Source organism: Diabrotica virgifera, chromosome 8 (assembly GCF_917563875.1).
Source record: "Diabrotica virgifera virgifera chromosome 8, PGI_DIABVI_V3a".
Classification (NCBI taxonomy): domain Eukaryota; kingdom Metazoa; phylum Arthropoda; class Insecta; order Coleoptera; family Chrysomelidae; genus Diabrotica; species Diabrotica virgifera.
Window position 1 is genome coordinate 191,829,898 of NC_065450.1, and position 26,918 is coordinate 191,856,815.

The 26,918-nt window shown below is 32.0% G+C and overlaps 1 protein-coding gene across 1 annotated transcript in view; it reads right to left on the bottom strand.

The window, feature by feature from the left end:
- Positions 1-200: 200 nt before the first annotated feature.
- Positions 201-26,918, bottom strand: part of LOC126889622 (uncharacterized) — a 41,838-nt gene continuing 15,120 nt past the window's right edge. Inside the window, exons 3-6 of the mRNA XM_050658096.1 lie at positions 22,168-22,269; positions 19,196-19,298; positions 12,229-12,387; positions 201-390 (exon numbers count right to left, since the gene is read on the bottom strand). Of these exons, the coding sequence (XP_050514053.1) occupies positions 331-390; positions 12,229-12,387; positions 19,196-19,298; positions 22,168-22,269 (424 nt within the window). The 3' untranslated portion in view covers positions 201-330. The remainder of the gene's footprint in view (positions 391-12,228; positions 12,388-19,195; positions 19,299-22,167; positions 22,270-26,918) is intronic.

Genomic DNA, 26,918 nt, shown 5'->3' on the forward strand with positions numbered 1-26,918 from the left:
AATAAAAAATAACGATAACTCAAAAATGTCAAATAGCTGGTTGTTTCTGAGTCGATTAAAGGGTACTCGGATGTTACGTTTAGTTTTCACTATTTTGTGTTTTTTATATTTAGATTTTTATAATGAAACCACTCTGAAACCACTTTATATTTTTATTTTTTAAAAAAATGTAATGCGATATTCAAATTCACTTTAATAATACGTGAAGTATACATCATTTTTTATACGATTATCTAAAATGCACTATAAGTAACAGGTACAACTTTTTCTACTACTAGGTTTTGTCAAAGTCCAATAAGAATCGCCATTTATATCGAATATCTGTAACTTCTAATGATTGCTTCCCATTGTCCTCAAAAACATGTAGTACGAAATAATGGATCGATACATCTAAAAATAAAAAAAACATAAATACTTAACAATTGATCGACTGGTGTCGAATGAAAACAACATATAACTCTGGACCTATAGTCCGTCCCACCTTGACTTTACAGTATATAGAACATAGGCAATGCAGTCCTTATGAGAATTTTTAGCGCGGTGATGCTGATTTTATCAAAGAGAATTTGTAATCGGGCATTAGAGAGATTAAATTAAAACTTTTTTAGAAAGACAATTAACAGTTATTTTAGGTTTCGTATGCGTTTAAGTTTATTTTATATACTATAGTTATGACGCATATTTTTTATTACTCCATTTTATTTAACAATCTGTTCCGTTTGGAACAATCAGTTAAAGTCATGACTTTCTTAGGCTATGGTAGGTAAGAATTCCAACAAAAACTTTCCTTTCTAAATTATCAACAAATCTGTAGATAGTACTACTGGTAAAATACAGTAACACTTAAAACAGTTCTAATTTATCTAAAATAAATTTGGTAAGTCAGTTGGTTTTTAACGCTTAAGTCTGCGAACTTCACCCTCCGTGTTTAATAATTCACTCGCGAAATCATTTGGATGCGCATTAAGTCTTTCTTCATACTTTTCACTGTATTTGCTGATTTCTTCTTTGATGCTGGGAACTTTCACGTCCCTCTCTATTATTGCGTTGGGGACGTACCATGGAGCGTTTACTATGGTTCTTAACGCCTTATTTTGAAAACATTGTATAATTTCCAAGTTAGAGTTGCTGGCTGTGTCCCATAGCTGTATGCCATAGGTCCATATGGGTTTAGGTATGGCTTTGTACACCACTAATTTATTTTCAATTGACAGTCTTGAATGTCTGCCCAAAATCCAGTACATTTGTTGAAGTATGCGTTCAAGTTGCTTTCTTTTAATAGTACATTCTTTCACGGTTTTTACTCTAAATTTTAAAGAACCGCTTGGATTGACATGAAATTTGGCATACGCATAGCTTACATGTCAAAGAAAAAAAGTGATATTGTGCCGATGTGTGCTTTTGCCCTGGGGGTGACTTTCACCCCCTCTTGGTGGTGAAAAAATATAAGTCCAAAATAAGTCCGGTAATTGATAAACTGACTAATTTTAAGTAACTTTTTTTCTATAGAACTTTTTCGCAAAGTCAACACTTTTAGAGTTATTTGCGAGTGAATATTTTCATTTTTCAACAAAATAACTACATTTTTAGACGGTTTTTCGCAAATAACTCAAAAAGTAAGTATTTTGTCGAAAAAAACGTTCTTAGCAAAAATATGGCCTGTAAAAACGTAAAAAAATGGTGTACGCGTTAGGTCTCTGGACCTCGTAAAGCCAGAGTTATAGCCAATGAAAAATAGATTCATATTCACCAAATTTCAAATAGCATATTTTGAAGTGAAATATCCAAAAAATTAAGCACTTTTTGGGGAGAATCTATTATAACTTTTCTATAGTGTTTAAGAAGAGCTTTATTTCTGTTTTTATAAAATGTTTTTATCGTTAAACTTAAGCAAGTTACGCTCAAAATAAAGTTGGTCCTTTTTGTTTTGACAAAAAAATCGAGAAGACCACCCTCTAATTAGCAACTTAAATGAAATAAATCGTTACCGCTCCATAAATTATTTTACTTATGTTGTGTTTATATGATCTGTAAGTCTCATCTATTCAAAGTGCTTATTTTTGAAAAAAATTGGTTTTAAAATGAGATTTTTAAAAATTTTAATTTTGAAAAATATGATTTTTTTCAAAATAACTTAAAAATTGTTAGAGATACCAAAAATCTCAAAAAACAAAAAAAGTCAGCATTGCTTTTCTGAATATCGACGCTGCCAAACCAAAACGGCATAAACACCAAAATGACCACTTTTTAGTTAGCTGCACTAAAAATTAGGATTTTAATTTCCGCACTAGAGAGTCAACGCGGAATAACCGCAGAAAAAGTGAAATAGGTGTAATATAGGTTTAAAATTTTTATAAACGCCAGTCTAGTCCCGCACGTGAACACCGACGTGAACACCGATTGACATAATCGCCAGTGCCCGTAAGATTATCATTGTGTACATTTCGGTCCAGTAATAATAGTAAAGGTATGTATTTTTACAATTTTGATGGATAAGTAACATAGTATTATCTACCTTTGCAATATTTTCAATTTGTATTGATTTTTGAAGCGTAAACACACTGAATTTCTTTAAAAACTATGAGGCGTTTATGCCAAAACCACATATTTACATCGTGGTTGACACAAGTGCCATTCCTCAATGGTATTCTTATGCAGGTTTCTTATTTAAAAATTGCGCAAATAAAAAGTTTATTTTAAAATATTCTATTGTAACTTTGTACTAGTGTGATGAACAATTCATTTTGTATTACAGCATAGAGTTCAAATCAATTTTATATAGCTAAAAATGGCGATCGATTTTTGACGTTTATGCCATTTTTTTGTTGCACATGAATAGCAGAATTAAAAAAAATAATGACCTTACTAAATGAAAATAAAACATATACCGAATCAGTACAAAATGATATACTGACTGACAATAATCCCCCTATATTTCCCTTAGAGGTTTATGACATTTATAATGCCAACATTGCAATGACATTATCATCTTTGAGGAACCACCAGACGTTGCAGTAGAGAAGAAATATTTGGTCACGATCTCACATCATGTTTCAACTTAGCAGCAGATAATGGTTTGGATGACGGTATAAGTAGTGATCAAAATAAGGAAAATACAAGCAATCAAATCAATACGCATGTTGAACCAAATATTGACAGTGATTATGAATTAGAGTCCACTACTTATTATTAGATATCCACTTTTAAGTATTTCATATTTACTTTTAAGTATTTCATCCTAGCACCAAAACATGTTTAAAGAATTTAAGGTTTTGTTTTTAACTTAGAATGTATTTTTGATTAATAAAAAATAAACCCTATCAAAAATCTTCGTAATATCATCATTTTTCTTGTTGGCATAAACGACAATTTTTGATTTTCGTTTCTTTTTTCATTAATGGCATATATCCCTTTTAAGCGCCATATTGACTAACCTTACAACGATACCAACAGACAGTATTTTCAGCCACATTAATGTTCACAATATATTAAAATTTGAAAAAAAAATCACCAATTTTTTTGAATCACTGTGCAGATAAGCAGAATTGGTAAAAATAAAAATAATCAGTTTTTTGTGTTTCCTGAAAAATCAAGTTAATGTCGTTTATGCCGTTTTGGCTTGACAGCGTCGATATCATGTATTTTTTTGTTTTTGTGTTAGACAAAAATTGATTTAGATTTGATGTTTCTAAATTTGCATACATTCGTGATCAGTGACTCGTTCAACCCCTTTTAACTACAGCCCTTTCAAAAATAAGGACTTTGAACCGATGAAACTTACAGATCATGTAAACAATACATACGCTAATCAAGAAACTTGTGAATTCGTAACGATTAAGTTCATTTGAGATACTAATTAGGGGGTGATTTTCCCGATTTTTTTACCAAAAAAAAAGGGACTAACTTTATTTTGAGCGTAACTTGTTTACTTTTGATGCTAGAAATTTTTTTTATAAAACAAAAATGAAGCTTTTTGTAAACACTTTAAATAAGTTTTAATAAGTTTTCCCCGAAATGTGCTTCATTTTTGGTTATTTCACATTAAAGTATTCCATTTTAAATTTTACGAATATGAACCTATTTTTAATTAGCTATAACTCTGCTTTTACTAGGTATGCAGACGTGACGTATACACCATTTTTTTTAAATATTTTACAGGCTATATTTTTGCTAAGAATCTTTTTTCGACAAAATACTTAACATTTGAGTTATTTGCAAAAAACCGTCTAAAAGCATTGGTTATTTTTATTTTGTTGAAAAAATTAACATATTCACTGGCAAATAACTCGAAAAATATTGACTTAGTGAAAAAACTCTATAGAACAAAAGTTTCTTAGAATTAGTCAGTTTATCCATTTCCGGACTTACTTTGGATGAATATTTTTTCACCCCCAAGAGGGGGTGAAAACCGCCCCCGGGGCAAAAGCACATATTATCGGCACAATATCACTTCTTTTCTTTGACCTGTTAGCTATGTGTATGCCAAATTTCATCTCAATCCAAGCGGTTCTTTAAAATTTAGAGGTTTTGCAATATTTTACCGTTAAAGAACGGACTATAATGAAGATGTGTTTTCTCCATGTTAGTCTTTTATCTAGAGGTATGCCCAGGTTGTATCTACTTGTACTAATTGTTTGTTGTTTATGTATGCTGGTGGACAGCTCTCTGTTCGTATGGTAAATGTCATGTGGATCGATTTTGTTTCATTAGCTTTTAGTTTCCATTTTTTTAACCATTTTTCTATTTTATTTAAGTGGGCTTGTAAGTCATGCGAAGCTCTTTGGGGGTCTGTATGAGATGCGATAATACCTGTGTCATCTGCGAATGTTGCGACTGTTGTCAATCTAGTTGTAGGTAGGTCAGCAGTAAATAACAGGTATAGTAAAGGACCGAGTACACTACCTTGTGGGACACCGGATTTTGTTCTAAATAGTTCTGAGCGAGCTTCTTGTTGTTTAACTAATAAAAAGCGATCTGTCAGATACGATTTTATAATTTAATAATATAGATAAGGAAGATTTTTCTTCAGCTTATGGAGGAGTCCTATATGCCACACTTTGTCAAATGCTTGGCTGATATCTGGAAAAGACTACAGTACCTCTTGTTTTCTATATCGTTGCTGATTTTTTTGACTATACGATATGTTTGTGTGTTTTTGGGTTTCGTATGCGTTTAAGTTTATTTGATATACTATAGTTATGACGCATATGAATCCTAAAATTGTAGATTGCCTTTCTAAAACAGCCTTAATTGAATCTCTCTAATGTTCGAATACAAATTCTTTTTGATAAAATTGGCATCACCGCGCTAAAAACTCTCATAAAGGCTGTATTGCCTATATTCCCTATACTGTAAAGTCAAGGTGGGACGGACTATAGGTCCAGAGTTATATGTTATTTTCATTCGAAACGAGTCATACCCGAGATAACTACTGAGTTTATACGAAGGGTAAAACAGCTGCTTCGCTCACACCTTAAAAGTAGAAATTTGTTTAAGGCACTAAACACCTACGCATGTTCCGCGCTTAGCTACTCATTTGGCATTGTTAAGCGGACAAAAACGGACACAAAAAATCTTCATCGAAAAGTAAGAACGCACCTCACAAAGGCACAGAACACCATCCCGAAAGTGCAGTAGAAAGAACGACATTACCACAGAATTTAGGAGGAAGAGGACTTATGGATACAGGTGAGCAATTAGGCAAACAAATTGCTAACTTAAGAACTTATTTTCAGATGCAGGCTGAGACATCTACTCTACATCGCGCTATCTGTGCAGTAGATGACACAACACCGATCAAACTGAGGGAACAAGAAATGCGCATAAACCACCTCACTAAAAACGAAAAAATGCGCACCTGGGTGGGTAAACCTCTATACGGGCGACATCCCAATGAGGTCAGCCAAGACTATGTCGACAATACAGCGTCAAACTATTGGTTGACATCAGGAAGGATGTTTCCTGAAACGGAGGGATCATTACTGGCCATTCAGGATCAGGATATACCAACCAGATATTACCTGAAATATATCGTCAAAGACCCTCAGGTTCAAAACGACAGATGCCGATATGGATGTCAAGTCCAAGAAATAATCCAGCATATTACCGGGGGCTGTTAGGCATTTGCTGCAACTGCAAGCTATAATGGGACCGCACTGTACTCACAGACCAAACAGTGGCGCATAATAGACCAGATCTCGTACTAGTTAATAAATTAACAAGACAAACAACATTAATTGATGTGGCGATACCTAACAACAATAATCTACGTAGTAAATTTACTGAAAAGATCGCCAAGTATAGAGATCTGGAAATTCAAATACGGAGACAATGGAGAATGCAAAGTACCCAGACAATACCGATTAGTATGTCTACTACTGGAGTCATTCCGAAGACCATCCCCGAAAGCATCAAAAAGCTGGGTCTGAATGAACATATTTATAAGACAATACAGAAAGCTGTACTACTCGCGACGGCCAGAAGTGTACGAACATTTTTGGGAGATACCCCTGCATACCAAGTCACCTAGGGCTCGATAACGTGGAAGGAGTCCCACCAGAGGTCAATCCTTTTGATACGGTAGGTATCTGAGATGAGTCAATTTTTGACCTTAGAGGGAGTGTGAGCCGTATGGCTAAATCTGGAAGTATTAACATTCAAGTATTAACCCTTTAACGGTTAGTGGTTATATTTGAAGCCACTAAAGGATACTCTGAAAGCATTGATTTTTTTCTGTAAAATCTGAGTTATTGTATTTTTGAATGAACTGGAGAAACAGACGAGGTTTTTTATGAAATATTTATGTATTTCTTTGATAAAATAGGATTTCTAAGGTAAATGTACAGATTTAAAATCCATATACAGAGAGATTCTAAGTTACGGGATAAATTCATTTTTCTGAGAATAGGCCAATTTTGAAAAAAATCCCACAAATCGATTTTGATTTTTAAATTACGATTTTTTGACATGTGTGCCATAATACTGCCGTGCTAAGCTCAAAGGCGGTAACTGATTTTTATCGAAAATGAGATTTTTATATTTCTATGTAGAACAGGGTATTTAGAATATATTTACAAAGTCTTTTGAGTTGTAGGAGCATTATATTTTAAATAAAATTGCAATTTTGTTAGCGGTATCTACACTTTTCAATTTAAATACTAAGCCATTTGGCGGCAAATGTTAAATACTATGGCGTTTTGACGGTATCTGCTACAGTTGCCTGCCATATATCTTAGCATATTGCACTTACCGCTAATATACTTTCAAAAATGCTACGCCTACATTTAGTAACCGCCAAATCGCCTTAGTATTGCAAAGTAAATTCCGCCTAACTTTACATGGTTATTATTATTGTGTTAATTAAAAGAGATGTGTTAGTAAAAGGAATAATTAGCGAGGATGGTAAGAACTTTTGGAGATTATTATATCTATTGAAATTTATTTTCTGTTGATGATTTATATCTTGAATTAGGCAGTAAGAGATTTTCATGGTTAAAAAATATTTTTTATTTTTTTAATTAGGTTTTAAAGTCCTTATAATATATCCACACGCTGTCCACAAACATTTTTAGAAAAAGTGACTTAAAATATTTTATGTTTTTTTAGAAAATCAAGTAGAGTCGAGTAAGAGTTGTGAAACACGAGGTGAAACCACTGAAGACAATATTATAGAAAGAGAACAATTTATTCTAAAACAATTACAAGAGGTGGAAAAAATTATGTTCAGCCTGTATAGGCGCAAGGTTTCTTTCATACTTAAAGTTTTATGTAATTAACCCTTTGTTGGTCGTACATGGGATTAGCAGTCCCATTGGTTGCATCCCTTTACCTAAGTTTTATACAAAAATGCTGGCTTTATTCCTTGATAAATTTTATAAGAATGCGTCAGATACCTGGCTAATGATACAAAAATTTGTTTATAAATTAATGATGTATTCAAAACTATGAATCAATTTTATTAAATTTGTTTTTGAATCAGAGTTTTGTCGATAATATTTCTGGACCTCGGAAGCAAACTACACTATGTAATTTTAAGCAACTTTTTAGTAGAGCAGTTTGAATATTTTAAAAATCTTATATATCCCATAATTAGGTATCTTTCGGTCTGAAAGACAATGTGATCATATTTTAATCATTACATATAAATAGATTGTACAATACAACTGATAAATTGTCAAAATTTACCCTAATTACTGTCAGAAACGTTTTTTTACCGAATATAATATTGTGAAATACACAATACTATTTTATTACTTATGGCATTTATTAAATATAAAGTGAGATTAGGGCTATGGGTACATAATTCGCAAATATTTTACGTGTATCCCTACTTTTTCTGTCTTTACACGGCAAATTACGCGTAGTAAAATTCACACTGGTATGGATATGTAAACATTACTAGAATTTCATTCTACTTGAAAATGTCATCATTAATTTAAAGAGATGGGTTTTGAATGTTCTTGGATAACTGTTATTTTTATAATTGGAAATTATTAATTACGTTAATAAATGTGATAATTTTTCACTAACTATGTATTCAGTGATTGTAATAATTTATTTGTACAACAAAGACTAATACTCAATCGAGAAAAGAGGAAAAGTGTTAAAGTGATTTTTTAATATATTGTTATGGAACGCTTACAATTTTGAACATCTTTAACAACAAAATACTTGGATCACAGAATATATTATCCTGATGTATTCTCTGCTTGGATCTTCCACAAATAATACACAATAAATAACTTTTAATTAAGTTCACGTCTTAAATCAATTATTTATCAAATACACTATATTTCAATAAAATTTAATCAATAACTCAACATATTCCCGATGCAATGTCAAATATTTAAAATTGTCACTGATTGTCAGTGTCTGACTGACAATATTATATTCGGCTGAGTGCGTTGTAAGACAAAGATAGATTTGGAAAATATTACCACGGCATTGTGTTTATTTTTTTCGAATCCTGAAAAAAGCAATAAATATTTTTGAAAAATTTAAACGCAGAATGAAATACTAAATTATTATCAAGGGCCGAAAGTCCCTTAGAATAAATAAAAATTTTATTTTAAATGATATATTTGAAATTAAAAATCACACTAAATTTTCTCTTAGTTTTTCACCCCTATAACTTATTAAAATAAACATTATAGAAGTTCTCAGGGACTTTCGGCCCTCGCTAATAACGTGATCTTTCATTCTGAGTTTAAATTTTTCAAAAATACTTATTAGTTTTCTCAGGATTCGAAAAAAATGAATCCCCATTTGAATAGCATTGCAGCCGAAAATACGTACCGATCCTCTTAAAAATAACCTGCATAATAATAATAGGGTCGGTGTCGGCGATCATTATAAAGCTTAAAGCTCTATAATTGTATGTCGTAAGATAAGAAATCTTTGTCGCTAAGAAACAAAATAAAAATATAGCTGAGAAAGTGAAAGTATGGTTTAAATTCATAGTTGAAGGATTCTTTAAAACTCTTAACATCAAATGTCTAACATCTGATAACAATCTGCACACATTCAGTTTTTTTTTCGTTGTATACAGTTTCTGGCCAAATTATTAGACGCACTATAAAATATTTTATAAAAAATATTAATTATGAGGTAATACGATTGTAATACTAAATAAGTTTTTGTATGTATCAGACACAAGATATGCTGTTTGGTTGTCTATTTAGTTGTCTATATTTTATCGTAAATAGAACATTATTATTACTGAACCAATGTATGTATTTATTGACTCTTGAAAGAAAACAGAAATAGCGATAACTAAATATTGTCAATTTGTTGTTGTCATATTGTGACTCAACCAAATAATAATATTTAATAATACTTTAATTGTTTCAATTTAATAAACTTTAATTCACAGAAAAGCTTGTTATTTCATATCAATCACAACTGTAAACCACATACCGGTAACAGGCTTAAATTTATAGTAATTTTTGATAAAACGTTTTAGCGGTATCTACCTTTTTTTATATAAAACTTTGTTTTAAAATATCAATAATGAACCCCTTAATAAACTGGGGCATATATCCTTGCATAAAAACTATTAGTTAGTCCATAAATCCCTAACGGGCCAAAAATTTAGCATTTAATTTTGAAATCGATTTTGCCACCATTTTCTCAAATGATAGTTACCGCCTTTGGGCCTAGCACGGCAGAATAATGACGTCATCCATTTGGGCGTGATGACGTAGTCGATGATTTCTTTTAATGGGAATAGGGGTCTTGTGGTATCTCATTTAAAAGGTTATTTAATTTTCTATTTAGTAATATAAACATTAACATCATTATTTTTACAGGGTGGCCAAAAAAATATTTTTTAATTAATAAATAATTTGTTGCAAAAAGAAGAATGTATGTATTTTATTTAACTTAAAATACATTTTACTACTGTCAGAAAAAAATGTTAATTTCCTAAATAAACATGGCTTTTCGCTTCAATAAAAATGATCTAACTGCCAAGATTCAGGTTGGTCGCTGTTTGACATTTAATTTAAGCGAAAATGTTTATTTAGGAAATAAACATTTTTTTATATTCTCTGACATCAGTTAAATGTATTTTGAGTTAAATAAACTACATAAATTCTTCTTTTTGCGTCAATTAATTTAATTCAAAAATTATTTGTTGGCCACCCTGTATAAATAATGATGGTAATGTTTATATTACTAAATAGAGAATTGAATAACCTTTCAAATGAGCTACCACACGACCCCTATCTCCATTTAAAAAAATCATCGATTGCGTCATCACGCTCAAATGAAATGAATGACGTCACTATTATGGTAAATATGTCAAAAAAAAAAACATAAAAATAAAAATCGACCTCTCTCGAGATTTTTCTCCAAAGTGGCCTGTTCTCAATTGAATTTTTTCCATTATTTTAAACCTATCTATATTTATACAAAAGTGGCTACATATTAGGTAAAGTAATTATTGTTTTAGCTTTTTTCTCTTGCTTTGAAATCTACAAGACGTCAAAAAATTGTCCTGTGGATAAAATCAGTATATCAAAAAATATAGTTTTTATATACTGGGTAAACAAAAATTTTAAACAAAATCATATTAAAAAATCAATTTTTTGTCTTTAGCCGTTTAGGTACATTAAAGTAAACAAGTTTTCAATGAAAATTGTCGCCCACCAGCGATTAATCATAAAAATTGAATTATCTCTGTTTCAATTTCTAAAAAAATTAGCGTTTGCTACAGTTTTCAAAGTTATACACGGCTTATGATAAGACATTTATTTTCAATGAATTAAGAATTAGAAATGAAGATTTTTAAGATCTAACATTCAACATTGAAAAATTTTTGAAGGCCCTCACTTAAAATCACTTAGAAAATGCCATAATATTTTAATATTTTTTTTATTGTTAATTTTTGTATTAATTCTTTTAAAGAAAGGTATTTTTGTTTTATATTTTTTATATATACAGGGTGGGCAAAAGAAAAGAGTCCACCTCGATATTTGGCAGTAGTTATTAGATTTTAAGGAAATGCCGACACAAGTCGATTTTTATTTTTAAAAACAAAATCAATGGGAAAATCCCAGTGGCTGGCTGTATACAATAATTAAAAAATCATACAGAAGTAAGAACTTCGTTTGTACAATAGTATAAAAGTTTATTAAAAAAGTAAGTTTTTGAATTCCCTCTTGTGTTCTTCGCTTCAACATCCATCTGGCTTGCAATTTTTAGAAGCCATGGAGGTGTTAACAGGAAAATGGCCCAATAAGTTTTCAATTAAATATCTGTTGGAAATATTTTTCAATATTTTTAATATTTTTATTAGGTTGAAAAATATTTGCTTTGAAATATTAAAATTTATAGCCCTGACTTACTCCTTAAATGTGGGAAAAAAGTGAAGACTTAATTGAATAATGATGGATTCGTGAAGGTCGCATTGAAGCAGTTAATCCTGTTATAATTCACCATCCGAATGAGGATAGCGACGACAGTAATTATGAAAGTGAATCTGATGGTTGATAATAGTTCTAGAAGCCTAAAACCGAAGATGCAACCATGAGATACCAAATTTTCTCAACAATATACGGGATATTTCAAGAATATGAATTTTGCTCAAGAGTAAAGTACCTTTATATTTCACAATACAAAGAAAATTGTTTGGAATTAAAAATTATGTTATATTATGCAATTACACTTTTATAATTGAAAAAAAAATTGAAAGTATTTCAGCAAAATTTAAAAAAAGGTAATCCTTACCTTTAAAGAAAATTCGTAATTTATAGTCAAAATTTTTCCAGCATTTAACGCTACTTCTCTTCTAGCTACTGAACTGACCATCCAAATAAATGCCTTTTTATCTTTACAAGTAGTGTTGTACCATTTCGTGTCAAAAGCAATTTCTTCTGTTTCTAGTGTCTAAAATATTTATTAAAGATTATTGCGTGGTCAAATTTATTAGGTTCTGGATAGAATTTAGTTTTTGGTTTAAATTGGCTGCTACTATTTCCGAATAGAGATTAAATAGTAACGGTGATAAGACGCAACCCTCTCACCAAAAAGAAGACAAAATGGACTAACTTTAAAAGACTGGTGAGTCAAGGAATAAACGCCATTCCAGTAATAAATAGCCCAGAACAGATAGAAACAAAAGTGCTTGAACTAGAACGAATAATACAAGAAGCACTAAGAAACAGCACTACAGAGGAAGAAGTCGAAACAAAATCGGGAAGGTTCAAAGAAATAACACAAGAGATAAAAGACTTGATTCGGGAAAAGAACAGAGCCAAACAAAGAGCCAGAAGAACTGGACATCAAATGGACAAAAGCAGAGCAAATAGGCTAGCAAGAGAAGTCAAAGAAGCACTAAAAGAACACCGTAGCGAAACGTGGAATAAATACGTACAAGAAACGGACGAACAAGGGCCAAATATGAAAAATATTTGGAGGTTGCAAAGAATTCTCCGAAACGACAGAAAACCTATCCCACCACTATACAGCGAAAGAGGTATAGTGTATACTATCGAAGAAAAGGCAGAGGCAATGAAGTCCACACTCGAAAGAGAATGCAGACTAAACTTTGACAACAACGAGGATGTGGACTTCATAGCTGAAGTAGACAATCAGAGGAACACACCAGTAAACCCGGTAGAAGAAGAAATCCTGCCAACATCACCAGCAGAAATAAATGAACACATCAGAAAATGTTCACCGAAGAAAGCACCAGGCCCAGATAAGATAACGAACAGAGCCCTAAAATACCTACCGGCGAGAGCGATAGTACACCTAACCAACATAATAAATGGGATACTACGGTACAAAAAATTCCCGAATCAATGGAAAGAGGCCCATGTCATAATGATTCCAAAACCTGGCAAAGATAGCACATTTCCACAGAACTACAGGCCGATAAGCTTGCTACCAGCAATCAGCAAAATAGTCGAGAGAGTAATATTAAGCCGACTACAAACTGAGACGGAAAGACTAGAAATCATTCCAGAGGCACAATTTGGATTCAGAGCTGAACACTCAAGCGAACTGCAAGTACTCAGACTAACAGAGTACATAACAGCTGGATTCAACGACAAACAATACACAAGTGCAGCTTTCCTGGATGTTAGCAATGCTTTTGACAGAGTGTGGCATAAAGGCCTAATATACAAAATGCGAGAATATGGATACGGGGAGGCAATAACGAGATTGATCCAATCGTACCTACGCGGACGGAGGTTCGGATTTCGGATAGGACAAGTCTTGTCAGAACTCGGAACACCAGAAGCAGGGGTGCCACAAGGAGCAGTCCTGTCGCCTCTACTGTACTCTATATACACCGCAGACATACCAAGAACACCTGGTACAATGTTGAGCCTTTATGCAGACGACACAGCGATAGCGGCCAAACATCGAAATATAGATGTAACGGTAAACAACCTACAAGCAGCTCTAGAAGACATTGAAGAATGGTGCCTAAAATGGAAAATCGCCATCAATGCAGAGAAAACACAAGCGGTAATGTTCAAGAAAAGAAGAGAACAGCCAGACGAATAACTAACTCTACAAAATAATCCCATCGAGTGGAAAGACAACGCAAAATATCTAGGCGTAATAATGGACAAAGGACTAACATTCCAAAAACACGTAGATGACACAATATGAAAAACAAACGCCGCAAAAGCGTCAATAAGAGGACTAACGGGTAGAAAAATCAAACTAAGAACAAAAACAAAGCTAAGACTAATAAATAGCAGAATAATCCCGATCCTGACATACGCATCTCTCGCGTGGGGGCAGGTATGCAACTCAACAAAAAAGAAGATACAAGCGGCACATAACAACAGCCTAAGGGAAGCTGTAAACGTACCTAGATACGTAGCAGAGAGACACCTCTTCAGAGACCTGCAACAAATTAGATTCATAGACACCATGACAGAAAGAGCCAGGAAAAAATTCCCAGAATTAGAGAATCACCCAAGCTCCATATTGCGTGAGATGCTAGGGTACGACGCTTTCCACCGATGGAAGCACAAGAGACCAAAACAAAAAATAGTGGAATAAGTATACAGAACAACAAAAGACGACAGTTCGTAACTCTAAAAAAGAAACAACAACAACAAACGCGACAAAACAAAGGTAAGCAAAAATAGACATAATACTTATTAGTAACTAACAAATTGGGACCAGGCCTTAAGCCTGGAACCCAAGCAAGCATAAAACAGTACCGCGGACAATTCACAAGCAGATAAAGGCTCAAAGCGCATCACGCTGGCCTAAATTTTCAAACCGATTAGGGCACCACATTAGAATCCTATTACCCAGGATTTTAATGTGAAGAGCATTTGGCTGATAGTTGTGCCCCCATCGCGCATCAGAGTGCTATGGGGGGAAAAGGGATAACCTGGAGCATTGGAGCGGGGTGGAGTGGCTCCTGTCAAAGACACGGGTTAACACACTTCGCTCCAATGAATTGTTACGTCCGAACATAATTAATAAAGGATGAACAAGTCTCACGGGTTGGGTTAAATCACAATGCTTGCTTGCCTGCAACCCTCTCGCACTTTGCGTCAGATTCGTGTATCTTTGGACGTTCGGTGCTCTATTTCGATTGTTGCCGTTTGGTGCCAATACAGTTGTTCTCAGAATTTTGATCATCTTCTCAGGGCTAGAGCTTCTTGTTAACCTTCCGCAACTAATATAGGTTTTCTGAACATTAAACCTAACATCCGTCTCACAGACCGACATAAAAAATGTTTCCATTAACACACTTACAAGTGTAGGTTTGTGTTTACTCCTTGAAGGAGTAAAATTAAACAAGATTGATACCTATTTTTAATTTATCAAGTCTCTTAAACATTAGCAAAATACCAAAGAAAATAAAAACATTTATACATCTCATTTGTGAAAAACAAACTCAATTTTTCCACTGCCGTTTTTTTGTACCTAGCTTCAATTTTTAATTTTAAAATATAAATCTGCAGTCACTCGAGCGTTATGGGGACCTATTGAGTTGTGAAGAGTAGGCCCTAAAACCAAAAAAGTAAAGTTTTCCATTTAAATGAAGACTTTCCATTTTTTAATTTAATTTTCCATTTGCAACAATCGCTTTTTTCGATTATAGCGCCATCTGTCCATAGTACGAAAAAATCTCTCGAATAAAAGTTGTTTATTTTACGTAAAAAATCCAAACCTGCAATAAAAATTGGGGGCTCGTATTTATGATTTTAAAGTAACCTCCCGCCCCATCTCCATGGGGGGTCGTGTTTGGTGCCATTCGATAGATTTTTCACAAAAAAAAATTGAATACGTGTATTTTGCAGTTTTTTGATCTGATGTTTTTTTCGCGAAATATCTCGGGTGTAATAGTATATTAAGTATGGAGAACGGTAAGGGTTTTATACCGATCGAAGACAATTGTTTGGAGGAGGAGCGGAGCGACGAGTCCAATTATTGTCCGAGATCGGTTACCCTTAACGTTCGACATGCTTATAACGTTTTTTGCACGATTGATACCATTATAAATTATAAAATTAAACATTTTCGTCATATTGACTAGTTTCATTCATTTTATCAAGATAGATACTTTGGTTGTTAGGTAGTAACTAGGGTGCATAACAACAATGGAGAATTGAGTTTTTATTTAGTTGTCAATAATTTTAAGTACAATTTTGATTATTATAAATTAAAATATGAGCGAAAGTGAATTTGAAGAAATTGAACGGGCTTGGGAAGAAGGGTGTTCCGCAATTATTCCCGAAAAATCCAAAATCCGTTATCAAAATACCTACCAAACTTAAAAAATGGTGCGAAGGCAAGAATTTAAGAATCGAAGAAAAGACTCTATTGGCATATTTCGTTCAAAGACATAATATGCAGTTGAAAGCTCCTGGAAGCCTCTGGGCAGAATATTCAATGATTCAATCCACCGTTTTTCTTTATGATGGCATTGCTATTTCCAAGTTTTCAACTTTGATCGCGTATTTGAAGAGAAAAAATGTTGGCTATAGGCCTAAGAAAGCGAGCATTTTTACACGGGAGCAATTTGAAAAATTTCTGATGGAGGCACCGGATGAAGAATTTCTAGTTCACAAGGTAATATAAGCTAGTTTAGGTAAAAGAAATACTCTAATGAAGATTTTTTCATAATTTGTAGGTCGCAATGATATTGGGAATATCTGGTGCCTGTAGAAGAGAAGAATTATATAATATTACTATGAATTACATCCAACAAACCGATGGTTTAATGATTGTAAAAGTACCCAATACAAAAACGAATATCCAGCGTACTTTTACAGTCGTTAATAAACCAGACGATAAAATTCCATATTTAGAAATTCTGCAAAAGTGTATAAAACTTCGTCCATTACAAGTAAAATCAAATCATTTGTTCTTAACCCTTAACTACAGACATCCCAATATTGGCACGCAATTACAGATCCCCGGTAGTTTTTACCGGTCATTATAAAATAGGGTCAAAATATAAAGTTAATAATAAAAAACAAAAAAAATCGCATTACGAGTTTTTCTGGAGTCTCTAGATATGAGAAAAATGAGTGATTTTAATAATATAATACAAGATTTTTGAAGAATAATCTATTAAACCAGAATTTTGGTAACATTTTTGGTCTATTGAAACAAACGGCCATAAATGCTATGAACAAAAATTTAGACTTTTTTTTAACAAATAAACGTAACACAGAGTCACAAAGGAAACATAAAATAGCATTTACAAAAATTTTTACATCCATGAGAAAAAATCTGCAAGGGGTAAAATTATCACAGAATTAAATGGCAATTCCATTTTTGCAAAGTGGCCTCAAAATTTTTATCGTCAAATTTAACCTTCATTGAAGGTCCAGGATGACTTCCGCAGTCCATTTCTTTACTTTTTTCCTAAAAACATAAAAAATTAATATGAATATTTCAGATTTACAAATATAGTATTCATATAAAAATACTTACTTAAAACAGACATCCGGTAATTTTTACCGGTTAAGATTTTTGATGTGTGCTAGAAAAGAAAATATTGACAATACACACTACACGCTTTGACTAGCATTGTTATACAAACTACCCGAGAGGTACAGAGACACATGAACTTGTAAGTCGTGAGGTTACCATGAAATCCACATTTTGGGAATGCCCGCCGGTAAAAAATACCGGATCTCTGTAGTTAAGGGTTAAGATACGCCAAAGGAAAATGTTGTGCTCAAGTAATAGGGAAAGGGACAATCGGGGCTGGCCTTCTCAAATTGCCAAATTCTTAAATTTGCCTAATCCCGAGAACTATACTGGCCATTCGTTCAGGAGGACATCAGCAACGCTTTTGGCTGATAAAGGCGTTGGTGTCCTCAGATTAAAGCGTCATGGAGGTTGGCATTCATCGACAGTGGCAGAAAGCTATGTAGAAGATTCTCTTCAAAATAAGATAGATTTTGCCGAAAAAATATTGTGAAATACTAGTAATACTACTAATGTATGCGATTCTGCAGGAGTTTCTGTTAGAAGTGAAACCACAGCCCAAACAAGTGGGATTTCATTAAATAATTTAACAAATTGTACCATAAGTTTCAATATTAATAATTAATTCGTTAGTTTTCTTTATTCTTTCAAAAAATAAATTAAAATTAAGAGATTTTCTAACTCGACGGTAAGTGAATTACTTACCGTCGAGTTGGAGTACTTACCGTCGAGTTGGATTACTTACCGTCGAGTTGCTAGTAAATGTCACCTACTGACGTAAAATCTGTCACGGTAAACAGTCAAAAATGATCAATCGTGCAAAAAGGATTTAAATTCGCATCCAAAAAATAAAAATATTGTATATTTCATTAGTAAATAATATATCGGTTTAATTTTTAAAGTCTTAAAGTAAATATTACAATCATTAAATGTTTTGATTATGTTAAGTAGGTGGCATTGATTTATGTAAACTAGGTCACGCATAGTAAAAACTGCAAGTGGACAAAATACTGTTATTAATAATTGACGGTCGCATTACACAAAAATATGAGATCATAACAAACAAATACACATTAGATATGCGTAGAAAAGGTATGAGAGAAATTATTCAGAAACAGACTTTGCTAAAGTTTCGACGAGGTAACACCCATCCAAAACCAACTACATCGTTACTGTTATTACTTAGTGAGTTAATAAATATATATATATACATACGTACTTAGTGTGTCGAAGTTAATCACCCCCATCACCTGGGGTTGCAACCTTGCAACCACCATAAGGGATTCGTATTTAAAATTTTAAATTTACCCCCACCCCTCTCCGTGAAGGGGGGTGGTGTTTGGTATCACTCTATAGATTTTTGAAAAATGTTAAAAACGTATTTTTTAGTTTTTTGATCCTCCGTTCGTTTCGCGAAATATTCGCTATTTTTGTGAAACATTGTGAATCACCCATTTGCGTACGCTCCGATCAAATCGTCAGATCATTGAAATATACACTGTTTTGCATGTAATTAACTTACCTTATCTTAATCTGACGATTTCGAGTTTATCTAAAGATAGATTTTTTTGGGACTCCCCTTAACGAACTCCCCTGTATTAAGAGCCAATATATATGGTAGAAATACATTTACAGGGTACAAGGTTTCTCCCCATATGATAATCTGACGGGCTCGAGTAACTGCAAAAATTTCCCGCTTGGGCTCCCCTACCATTAAAAGTAAAACTGTGCATGAATCGATTTGTGCTGAGTGTGATAAAAATATGCTTACCTGTGTAGACAAAAATTGGGCAGGTATGGCATATAAGAGTATAAACTCATTTGACAAATTAAATTGATACAGACTCCTTCTTACTATTTCCCCTGTTTCTGGTCTAAAATTATTAAAATTTGTATATTACTTAGTTGCTAGGAATCAATAATAAACTACTCCGTATATTTGTGAACTAGAAGCTAATTAACATCCAAGTAATTTTTCTATGGATGCTATACAATGTGCAACTTCTCTCACACTTACATACATTCAAAGCGAACAATTTCTCACACAGTGAAAAAAGTTGGCCATTGCAGTGAGAAATATTTTTTCTCACGGGTTCTCCTACGGTTTTCCATATATTATGTATGATTGCCGTTTCCATGGTAACATGCACAATACAAACACAATTAATGTTGTCAAACAAAATGTGTTGAAGCAAACCTTACCAGGAATTACCTATCAAAACTGTTCAAAAATAACTGTAAATTAGAAATTTTAATAAATAACGTATATGAACTTTAAGAATATTAACCTATAGTCCGTTCGCTATAACTTTTCCCATGCGGTACTATTCATTTTCAATCAAATTAAGGCAAAACAGAAAGTGAAACGTACGACGATGTGTGTAGTATATAGTATACAGTATACAAGATGTACATACACATCGACGTTGGTTTCAATTTATGTTTTGACTTAATTTGATTGAAAATGAATCATACCGCATGGGAAAAGTTATAGCGGACGGACTATATATGTATTATTTTACTTCAATTTATGCATATAATACAGAGGGCCGGTTGTTCGAACGCTAATCAACAATTATCATTATCAAATATTTAATTACTGTCACCAAACTGTCAATGTCAACTTTGTTTGGGTTTCTGAAAACATAATTAATTAAAATTATGAGATTTATTGTCAATTATGTTAATAATTATTGTTATATTAATTGATTATAGTCTCAGAATTGTAATCAATTATGTTTTTAGCAACCCAACCAAAGTTGACATTGACAGTTTTGACAGTAATTAAATATTTGATAGTGATCATTGTTGATTAGCGTTCGAACAACCGGCCCAGAGTGTTTCATTGGGAAAGTAACATACGTTAACTCTAGAAAGGGGACACTTGGCGATCTCAAAAATACCATACTTAATGGGTCTTACTTTATTAATAACCAAGATACTGGGTGTTTTATCTATTTCGCCATTTTTTTATTTGGTTCATAACTTTTTAACCACACTATATATTTATTTTATATTTAGTACGCAAATATTCTTTAAGGTGTACAATAAATTAATGTATTTTCAATTGTAAAAAATTAGTTTCGGATTAAGAAATATTGGAAAAATTTTCCGACCCAAAAACAACACCCTATACATTATATTTTTTAAAATGGATTTTACATTTGGAAAGACTATAAAAAAACTAAATTTAGTGGTATCCTTTGAATTTTCAGCAAAGTGATTTTTCTGGTAAAATTTTGAATCTGATTTCTGAAACTATGTGAATTGCGAGAGCTTGAAGTAGAAAAAAACTGAAATACAACTTACAACTTGTTAACCACGCTGTATATTTATTTTATATTTACCACTAGAACATTCTCTAATCTGTGCAATCAATCAATTTATTTACAATTATAAAAAATCCAGGTCCGGATTAAAAAATACTGGAAAAATGTTGCTAACCAAAAAACACCCTGTACATTAAATTAAAAAAAAATGGATTTTGCATTTAAAAAGGGGATGAAAAATTAAATTTAGTGGCATATTTTGAATTTTCGGCAAAATCATTTGTCTGGTAAAATTTCAAATTTGAATTGTAAAATTAGGGGTATGCGAGAGCTCTAACTAGAAAATTAAAATGCGACTTAATTTTAATTAACACCATTATTTATTCTAAATTGGTAAAATGTTAACATTTCAGTGTTATTTATTGTGACAAATAGTTTATAGCGAATATTCATCTTTAAATAATGAATAAATTATTAATATGAAGCTGAAACAGCTGTAGTCACATAGTTGTAATAAATTTTGTGGAAGTATAGAAAACAAACGCTTTAAGTGTTTTATTGTTAGAACAACATTTTTGTTTAATTTAGTAATATTTTGTATTTTGACAACGACATCCGATGTGGGAGTCGAAACTTTAATAAAATCAGTTTTTTAGTTAAATTGTGGCTGGTCTTTCCATTTAGAATAGTTGAACATAAGTTATAGAAAATTATGCTCATTTTCATATTTGATTTTTTCGTAAACAGATTAACAGATTCCGCTAATTTTTATTTAACATTTTAGATTTTTCTTTAATATTTATGCAGTTGGGGAAAGGTTTACTCAAACTTCTTTTTCGTGCTTATACATAGTGGAAGAAAAGAAATGTTTTCCTTATGTTTAAGTTTAAGACACAGTTTATGTTTAAGTTTGTTTAAGTTTGTAGGGAGTATAAGGCACAAATATGTACGTATACATCGTAATTGAGTTGTAGTCGTATATGCTGTGAACATTTTGTCCTTTGAATGTCCCTAATATCTTTAGAAACAAAGAAAATATACAATTTTATTCTTTAACATGTGTTTTAACTGAAACAAAAGTTTGAGACACCCTGTAGGGACGACAACTTTTAAAAGTATACGTCAAATTTCATATTATGTTGTAGTCCCTTATTTGGTAAACAACATTTTAATTTTTTAGTTTCTCTGATGTCTTTAATACCAAAGAAACTTATCTTGTCATACCATTAACATGAAATTATTTCCTGGTGTAAATGGTGACGCTTAAAATGGTGTAACTCTTTACTGAGCAATACGAGTATGTGGACTATACAGAATAATTTCTTGCTGAAGGGAAACTTTTACATTGAACGTCAGGGCTTGAGTCGAATTATACCATACTTCCTAATCTGTAACTAATATTTAGCGCGTGCACACTTTAATAATTTTTGAGTTATTATTTTCAGTCAATAGTCATAATTAATATAATACATACCCTGATGAAACAATAAACAAATTAAGACAATTTGATATAACAAATATCATTATGTATGCTAGTAATCCCAGAGATAACGACTTATTATAATCTTCAATATATCTGAAAAAGAAATTAATAAAAACATGTTTGTATTCGCTCCGTGCAAGAGTTACGCGACACACATAATATGATACACGTATGATACACATATAATATATTTGACGTTAATATGTAATATTTATTTACCATTTTTAATAAAATTTGTTATACAAACAATACGTTCGAGTGTCAAACAGCTTTACCTTAAAAACTGAATAATGCATCAACACAGACTCACATTAAAATCAGAAGTAAAGATATTCAGTGTAAATTTCAAATGAGTGTTACAGTCGGGTTGTTGCCATTGAAAATACATAATAAGGATGCAGGAAGTTCACCTATAAAAGACTTGCAAACATTATTTGAAGATACAAAAAGTGAATCAAGACGTTCTGTATTTGAAGATAATAGTGGATATAGCGGTAGTGATGACTATTGGTACAATGAAAGAAGCAAAATTTAAGAAGAGGAAGCAAAACAATTTAAAATGTTGTCTCTGAAGTGTGCAGTGATTAAATTACAATACAGACCTAAATTGTATACGTTGCAAATAATGGAAATGTATTGTAAAACACAAACAATGCATCTGTTTTTTTAACTCAAAAAAGAACACGGCACACATTTATGTCTCTTGGAGATGATTTCGCCATAAGCGAAAGCAATGCTTCGAGAATATTTGCAAAATCTGTCCCATTAATTAGTAAATATTTAAGATCTTGTATTTTTAATTCCCAAGTTGGTCCAGTTAAATTAAACTTACCTTTATCATTTCAATTAAAGACGATTAAAATGCACTATACAATCCCCAGAATAGCCTAATCGCTTTCTTTTGAAAAACCCTCGTGAGTAATAGTAGATATCTACTTATGCGTTTTAAGCTCTTTAGGAAATACTAATTTCTAAAGATTTATAAATTTCACAATAAACTAATTGTAGAACTATGCAAGAATACAAATAATATCTGGTAATTTATAATAAATGTTATGAATAGATAACATACATACATACATAATACATACAATCAGGGCTGCTTTATCTATTAGGCAATATAGGCAGCTGCCTAGGGCGGCAAATTGTGAGAGGGCGGCACAGGGGCGTCATACAATACATTATATATGTGTGTGTGTTCACAAAGAGGGGATGGCATTAGATAAACTTTTTGCCACAGATATAATACATTATATATGATGTAATGATAAACAAAATTGAAAGTATGTTTTATAAATATCGGTCATTTTCAGTTACGGGGGGGGGGCAATTGCCTCCCCTAACCCTATCAAATGACGCCCCTGGGGCGGCAAAAATACTGTACAAAAAAAATTTGTATTTAAAAATTAAAATCGAATACCAAATAAATATGTATATTCATCATTCATCCATCAATGAAATAGAAGTGGGCATTCGTTTTTAAATAAAAGAAATTGCATTCATATCAAAAATAAAACAAACATAGCATTATGTTATCTTAAACCTAAGACTATTCATCCAAAAAAACGGAAGTCATAAATTTAGTGATTATTGGGCCGCCAAAAGCTCGGCAAAGACGATGATTGACTGAACACAGCAATATTGCACATTTGCAGAAACTAAAGCTTAAGTAGGAAATCGAGTTAGAGTTGGGATTTTCAAACTGTATTATTACAACTACATAACATTACATTCGTGTCGTCTCCAGCCAGGGAAATGCGCAAGAAATAGACCATGTTCGGGACAATGAAATATCAAGGTAGCTTATTTTTTAGTTATTGTTGACTTGACCTATAGGATGAAAACCTACATGTTTCCTGCCTAGAGTTCGTGTTTTTTAATTATTAACAATTTAGTGCAATCAACGCGATTTGTTTCATTTTTTGCACTCAATTAAAAAGCTAAATAGTTGACACAAAATTACAAAATTTATTTTTTTAGAACATTGAAAAACCTTCAAAATGACGATTTTGAAAGTCAAAAAGTTAATTTGTTGCTTCGTAAACTGCAAAATAACTGAAAATCGTTATTTATTAATAACTTTTACTAAAACTAACTTAGAACTGTAGTGTTTCACTTTACTCAAATTTGGGTATTGGGGTGCATAACAAACTTCCAAAACTTGAGACCGATCCATTAATTAGTTTAAAAGTTAGGTATTCTATTTGTTTATCCCAGAGACCTTTGTTTTGCAATAACAAATGACAGAAAATAATGAAGATGCGTATGCCAAATGAAAGTAGAAAAGTGATACTATCAAAATGTATTAAGAAAAGTTAAAAAAATATCTAGTGTAGTAAAAAATATTAGTTTATAAACATTTACAATAACATAAAAAATTTTGTCCGTAGAAAACATCTTCTTAGATAGGTATTCGGAAAGATGATATTTTACTCGAATTTTTAAAAATGTAGTTCAAATGATGACTAGTCATAGTAAGTGAAGGGGGAGCTTCTGCGTTGATTGCACTAAATTGTTAATAATTAAAAAACGAACGCGAACTTTAGGCAGGAAACATGTAGGTTTTCATCCTATAGGTCAACAATTAAAACAGTTGTCAGCTACCTGGCGGGAGCCCAAAAATGCACGAGTTCAAAAACTAAAAAATCAACTTGAAACTACTACCATTTTTTATATCTTGGGATCTACTCAATGGATTTTGATATTTCTTCTTTCAATTTGTATGTACTTTTGTGTACATTACAAATATTCAATTTGTCTGGACTAGACAATTATTAATTAATAAACAGTCTAATTTTTTTAAACAATTTTTGAAAAAATAATCTTTTCTCAAAAACCCATTTTTGTTAATGATATTAATTATTAATCATTATTAATCAAAGGAAAAGTTAAGGTATATTTTAATGAATAAATTATGTTCAATAAATTATTATTTAATAAAAATAATTTATTTATTAAAATAAACTTTAACTTTTTCTATGATCATTAATGATATGAGTAAGAAAATAGATATTTGGAAAAAATTAATTTTTTCAAGGAATATTTAAATAAAGTTAACCCTTTATTAATTAATACATTTATAATAAAATTGCATATTTATGTAATCTATGTAGAAATTACATACAAATTAAATTGTTAATAATTAAAAAACGGAGGTGAACTCTAGACAGGACACGGGTAGGTTTTCTTCCTATAGGGCTACAATAACTAAAAAAGTAGTCAGCTATAGTCGGTTCGCTAAACTCAGACACAACTGGCTAGTTATTTTAGTACGTATTTTTTTTTGCCAAAATTCCAAATTACTAACTATTTAGTAATTATTAACTATTTAGTAATTATTTTTTGCCAATTTTACTAAATTGGCAAAGTTAGGTACAAAAATCACTAGCTAGTTGTGTCTGAGTTAAGCAAACGGACTATACTTGAATATTTCAGTTATTATGAAAATGATGTAACAGTGTAAAACAGCTTCAGTGAAATAACAGTTAAAAAATAACGGCTACTGTTATCGCAACACATTCCTATCCTATATTTATACTACTGCAAATTGCAAATTATACATAATCATAATTTTGATTATTATGTAAAACATTATGTGTTTGTTTTCACCGGTCAAAAGTGAATTCATGTGCAGATGTGTTTACCGGCAGATTTTCACCGGCAGATGTGTTTACTATAAAGCATTAATTAATGAAAAACTTTGAAAATTTGTGAAAATGTTAAATTTAGTTTGAGATTTTTATTTCACCACCAAGCATTTTACAGGTTTGAGGAAGGGTGTTAGAGTACACTGAACTGTGGGAACAAACCTTTGAAATGTTGTGTTGGCAGCAGTGAGTGACAAGTTTCTGTCCTTTGTAAGAACTGTCATGTCATATAGTAATATTTTCAAAATAAATGCATGGCGTCTTTTTATAATAGTAATATGTAACATTACGCTTGATGTAAAATAAAGAATATTTTTAATACATTTCCAAACAATACATTTCTTATTTAAGGGACCGTTCAAGTATTACGTAACGCAGGTTGGGGGGGGGGGGTCAAAAATATTCAAAAATTGCGTTACATAGGGGGGAGGGGGGTCAAAAATATTCAAAAATTGCGTTACATAGGGGGGAGGGGGGTCAAAAATCTTCAAAAATCCCGTTACGTAATACTTGAACGCTCAAGCGTTTTAAGATCATGTTTCCTTATGTTTTTTAATATTATTTTAATATTTAAAAATTTATGCAAGTTCCCTATTATTAACAGCATACGTGAAAATACATCGTCGTCAGTTATTGAAACTAATACCTCTGGGTCTTCGTTTAATTTTTCGAATTGTTCGTTTACTAATTGTACTTTTAAATAAATAATTTTGTGTTGACATTTATTTCAAAAAAAGCAAAATATGTTCTTCCGAATAATCCTCGAACATTGATAAATCCTCAAAAATGTAATATCAATTTTCCCAAGCTTGTTGCTTATTAGAAACAGACCCAGTGGCGGTCTCAGAGTCAGATTTTGGGAGGGGCGATGGTCTGTTGCAGGGGGGTCTGGGGGGTGCAGCCCCCCAGCCGGAAAGGGGGTCCGGAAAATTTTTAAAAATATGGCAAGATTTTGAGAGTTTTAAAGGCATTTTATTCATTTGAACAGTTGATGGACCGAATATGGACTGACTGTCACTTTAGGTGGTTTTACTTTATCACGAACAAACGTCAAACTTCAGAGGTTTGGTCTGACAATGTTAGTTTTACGCTTGA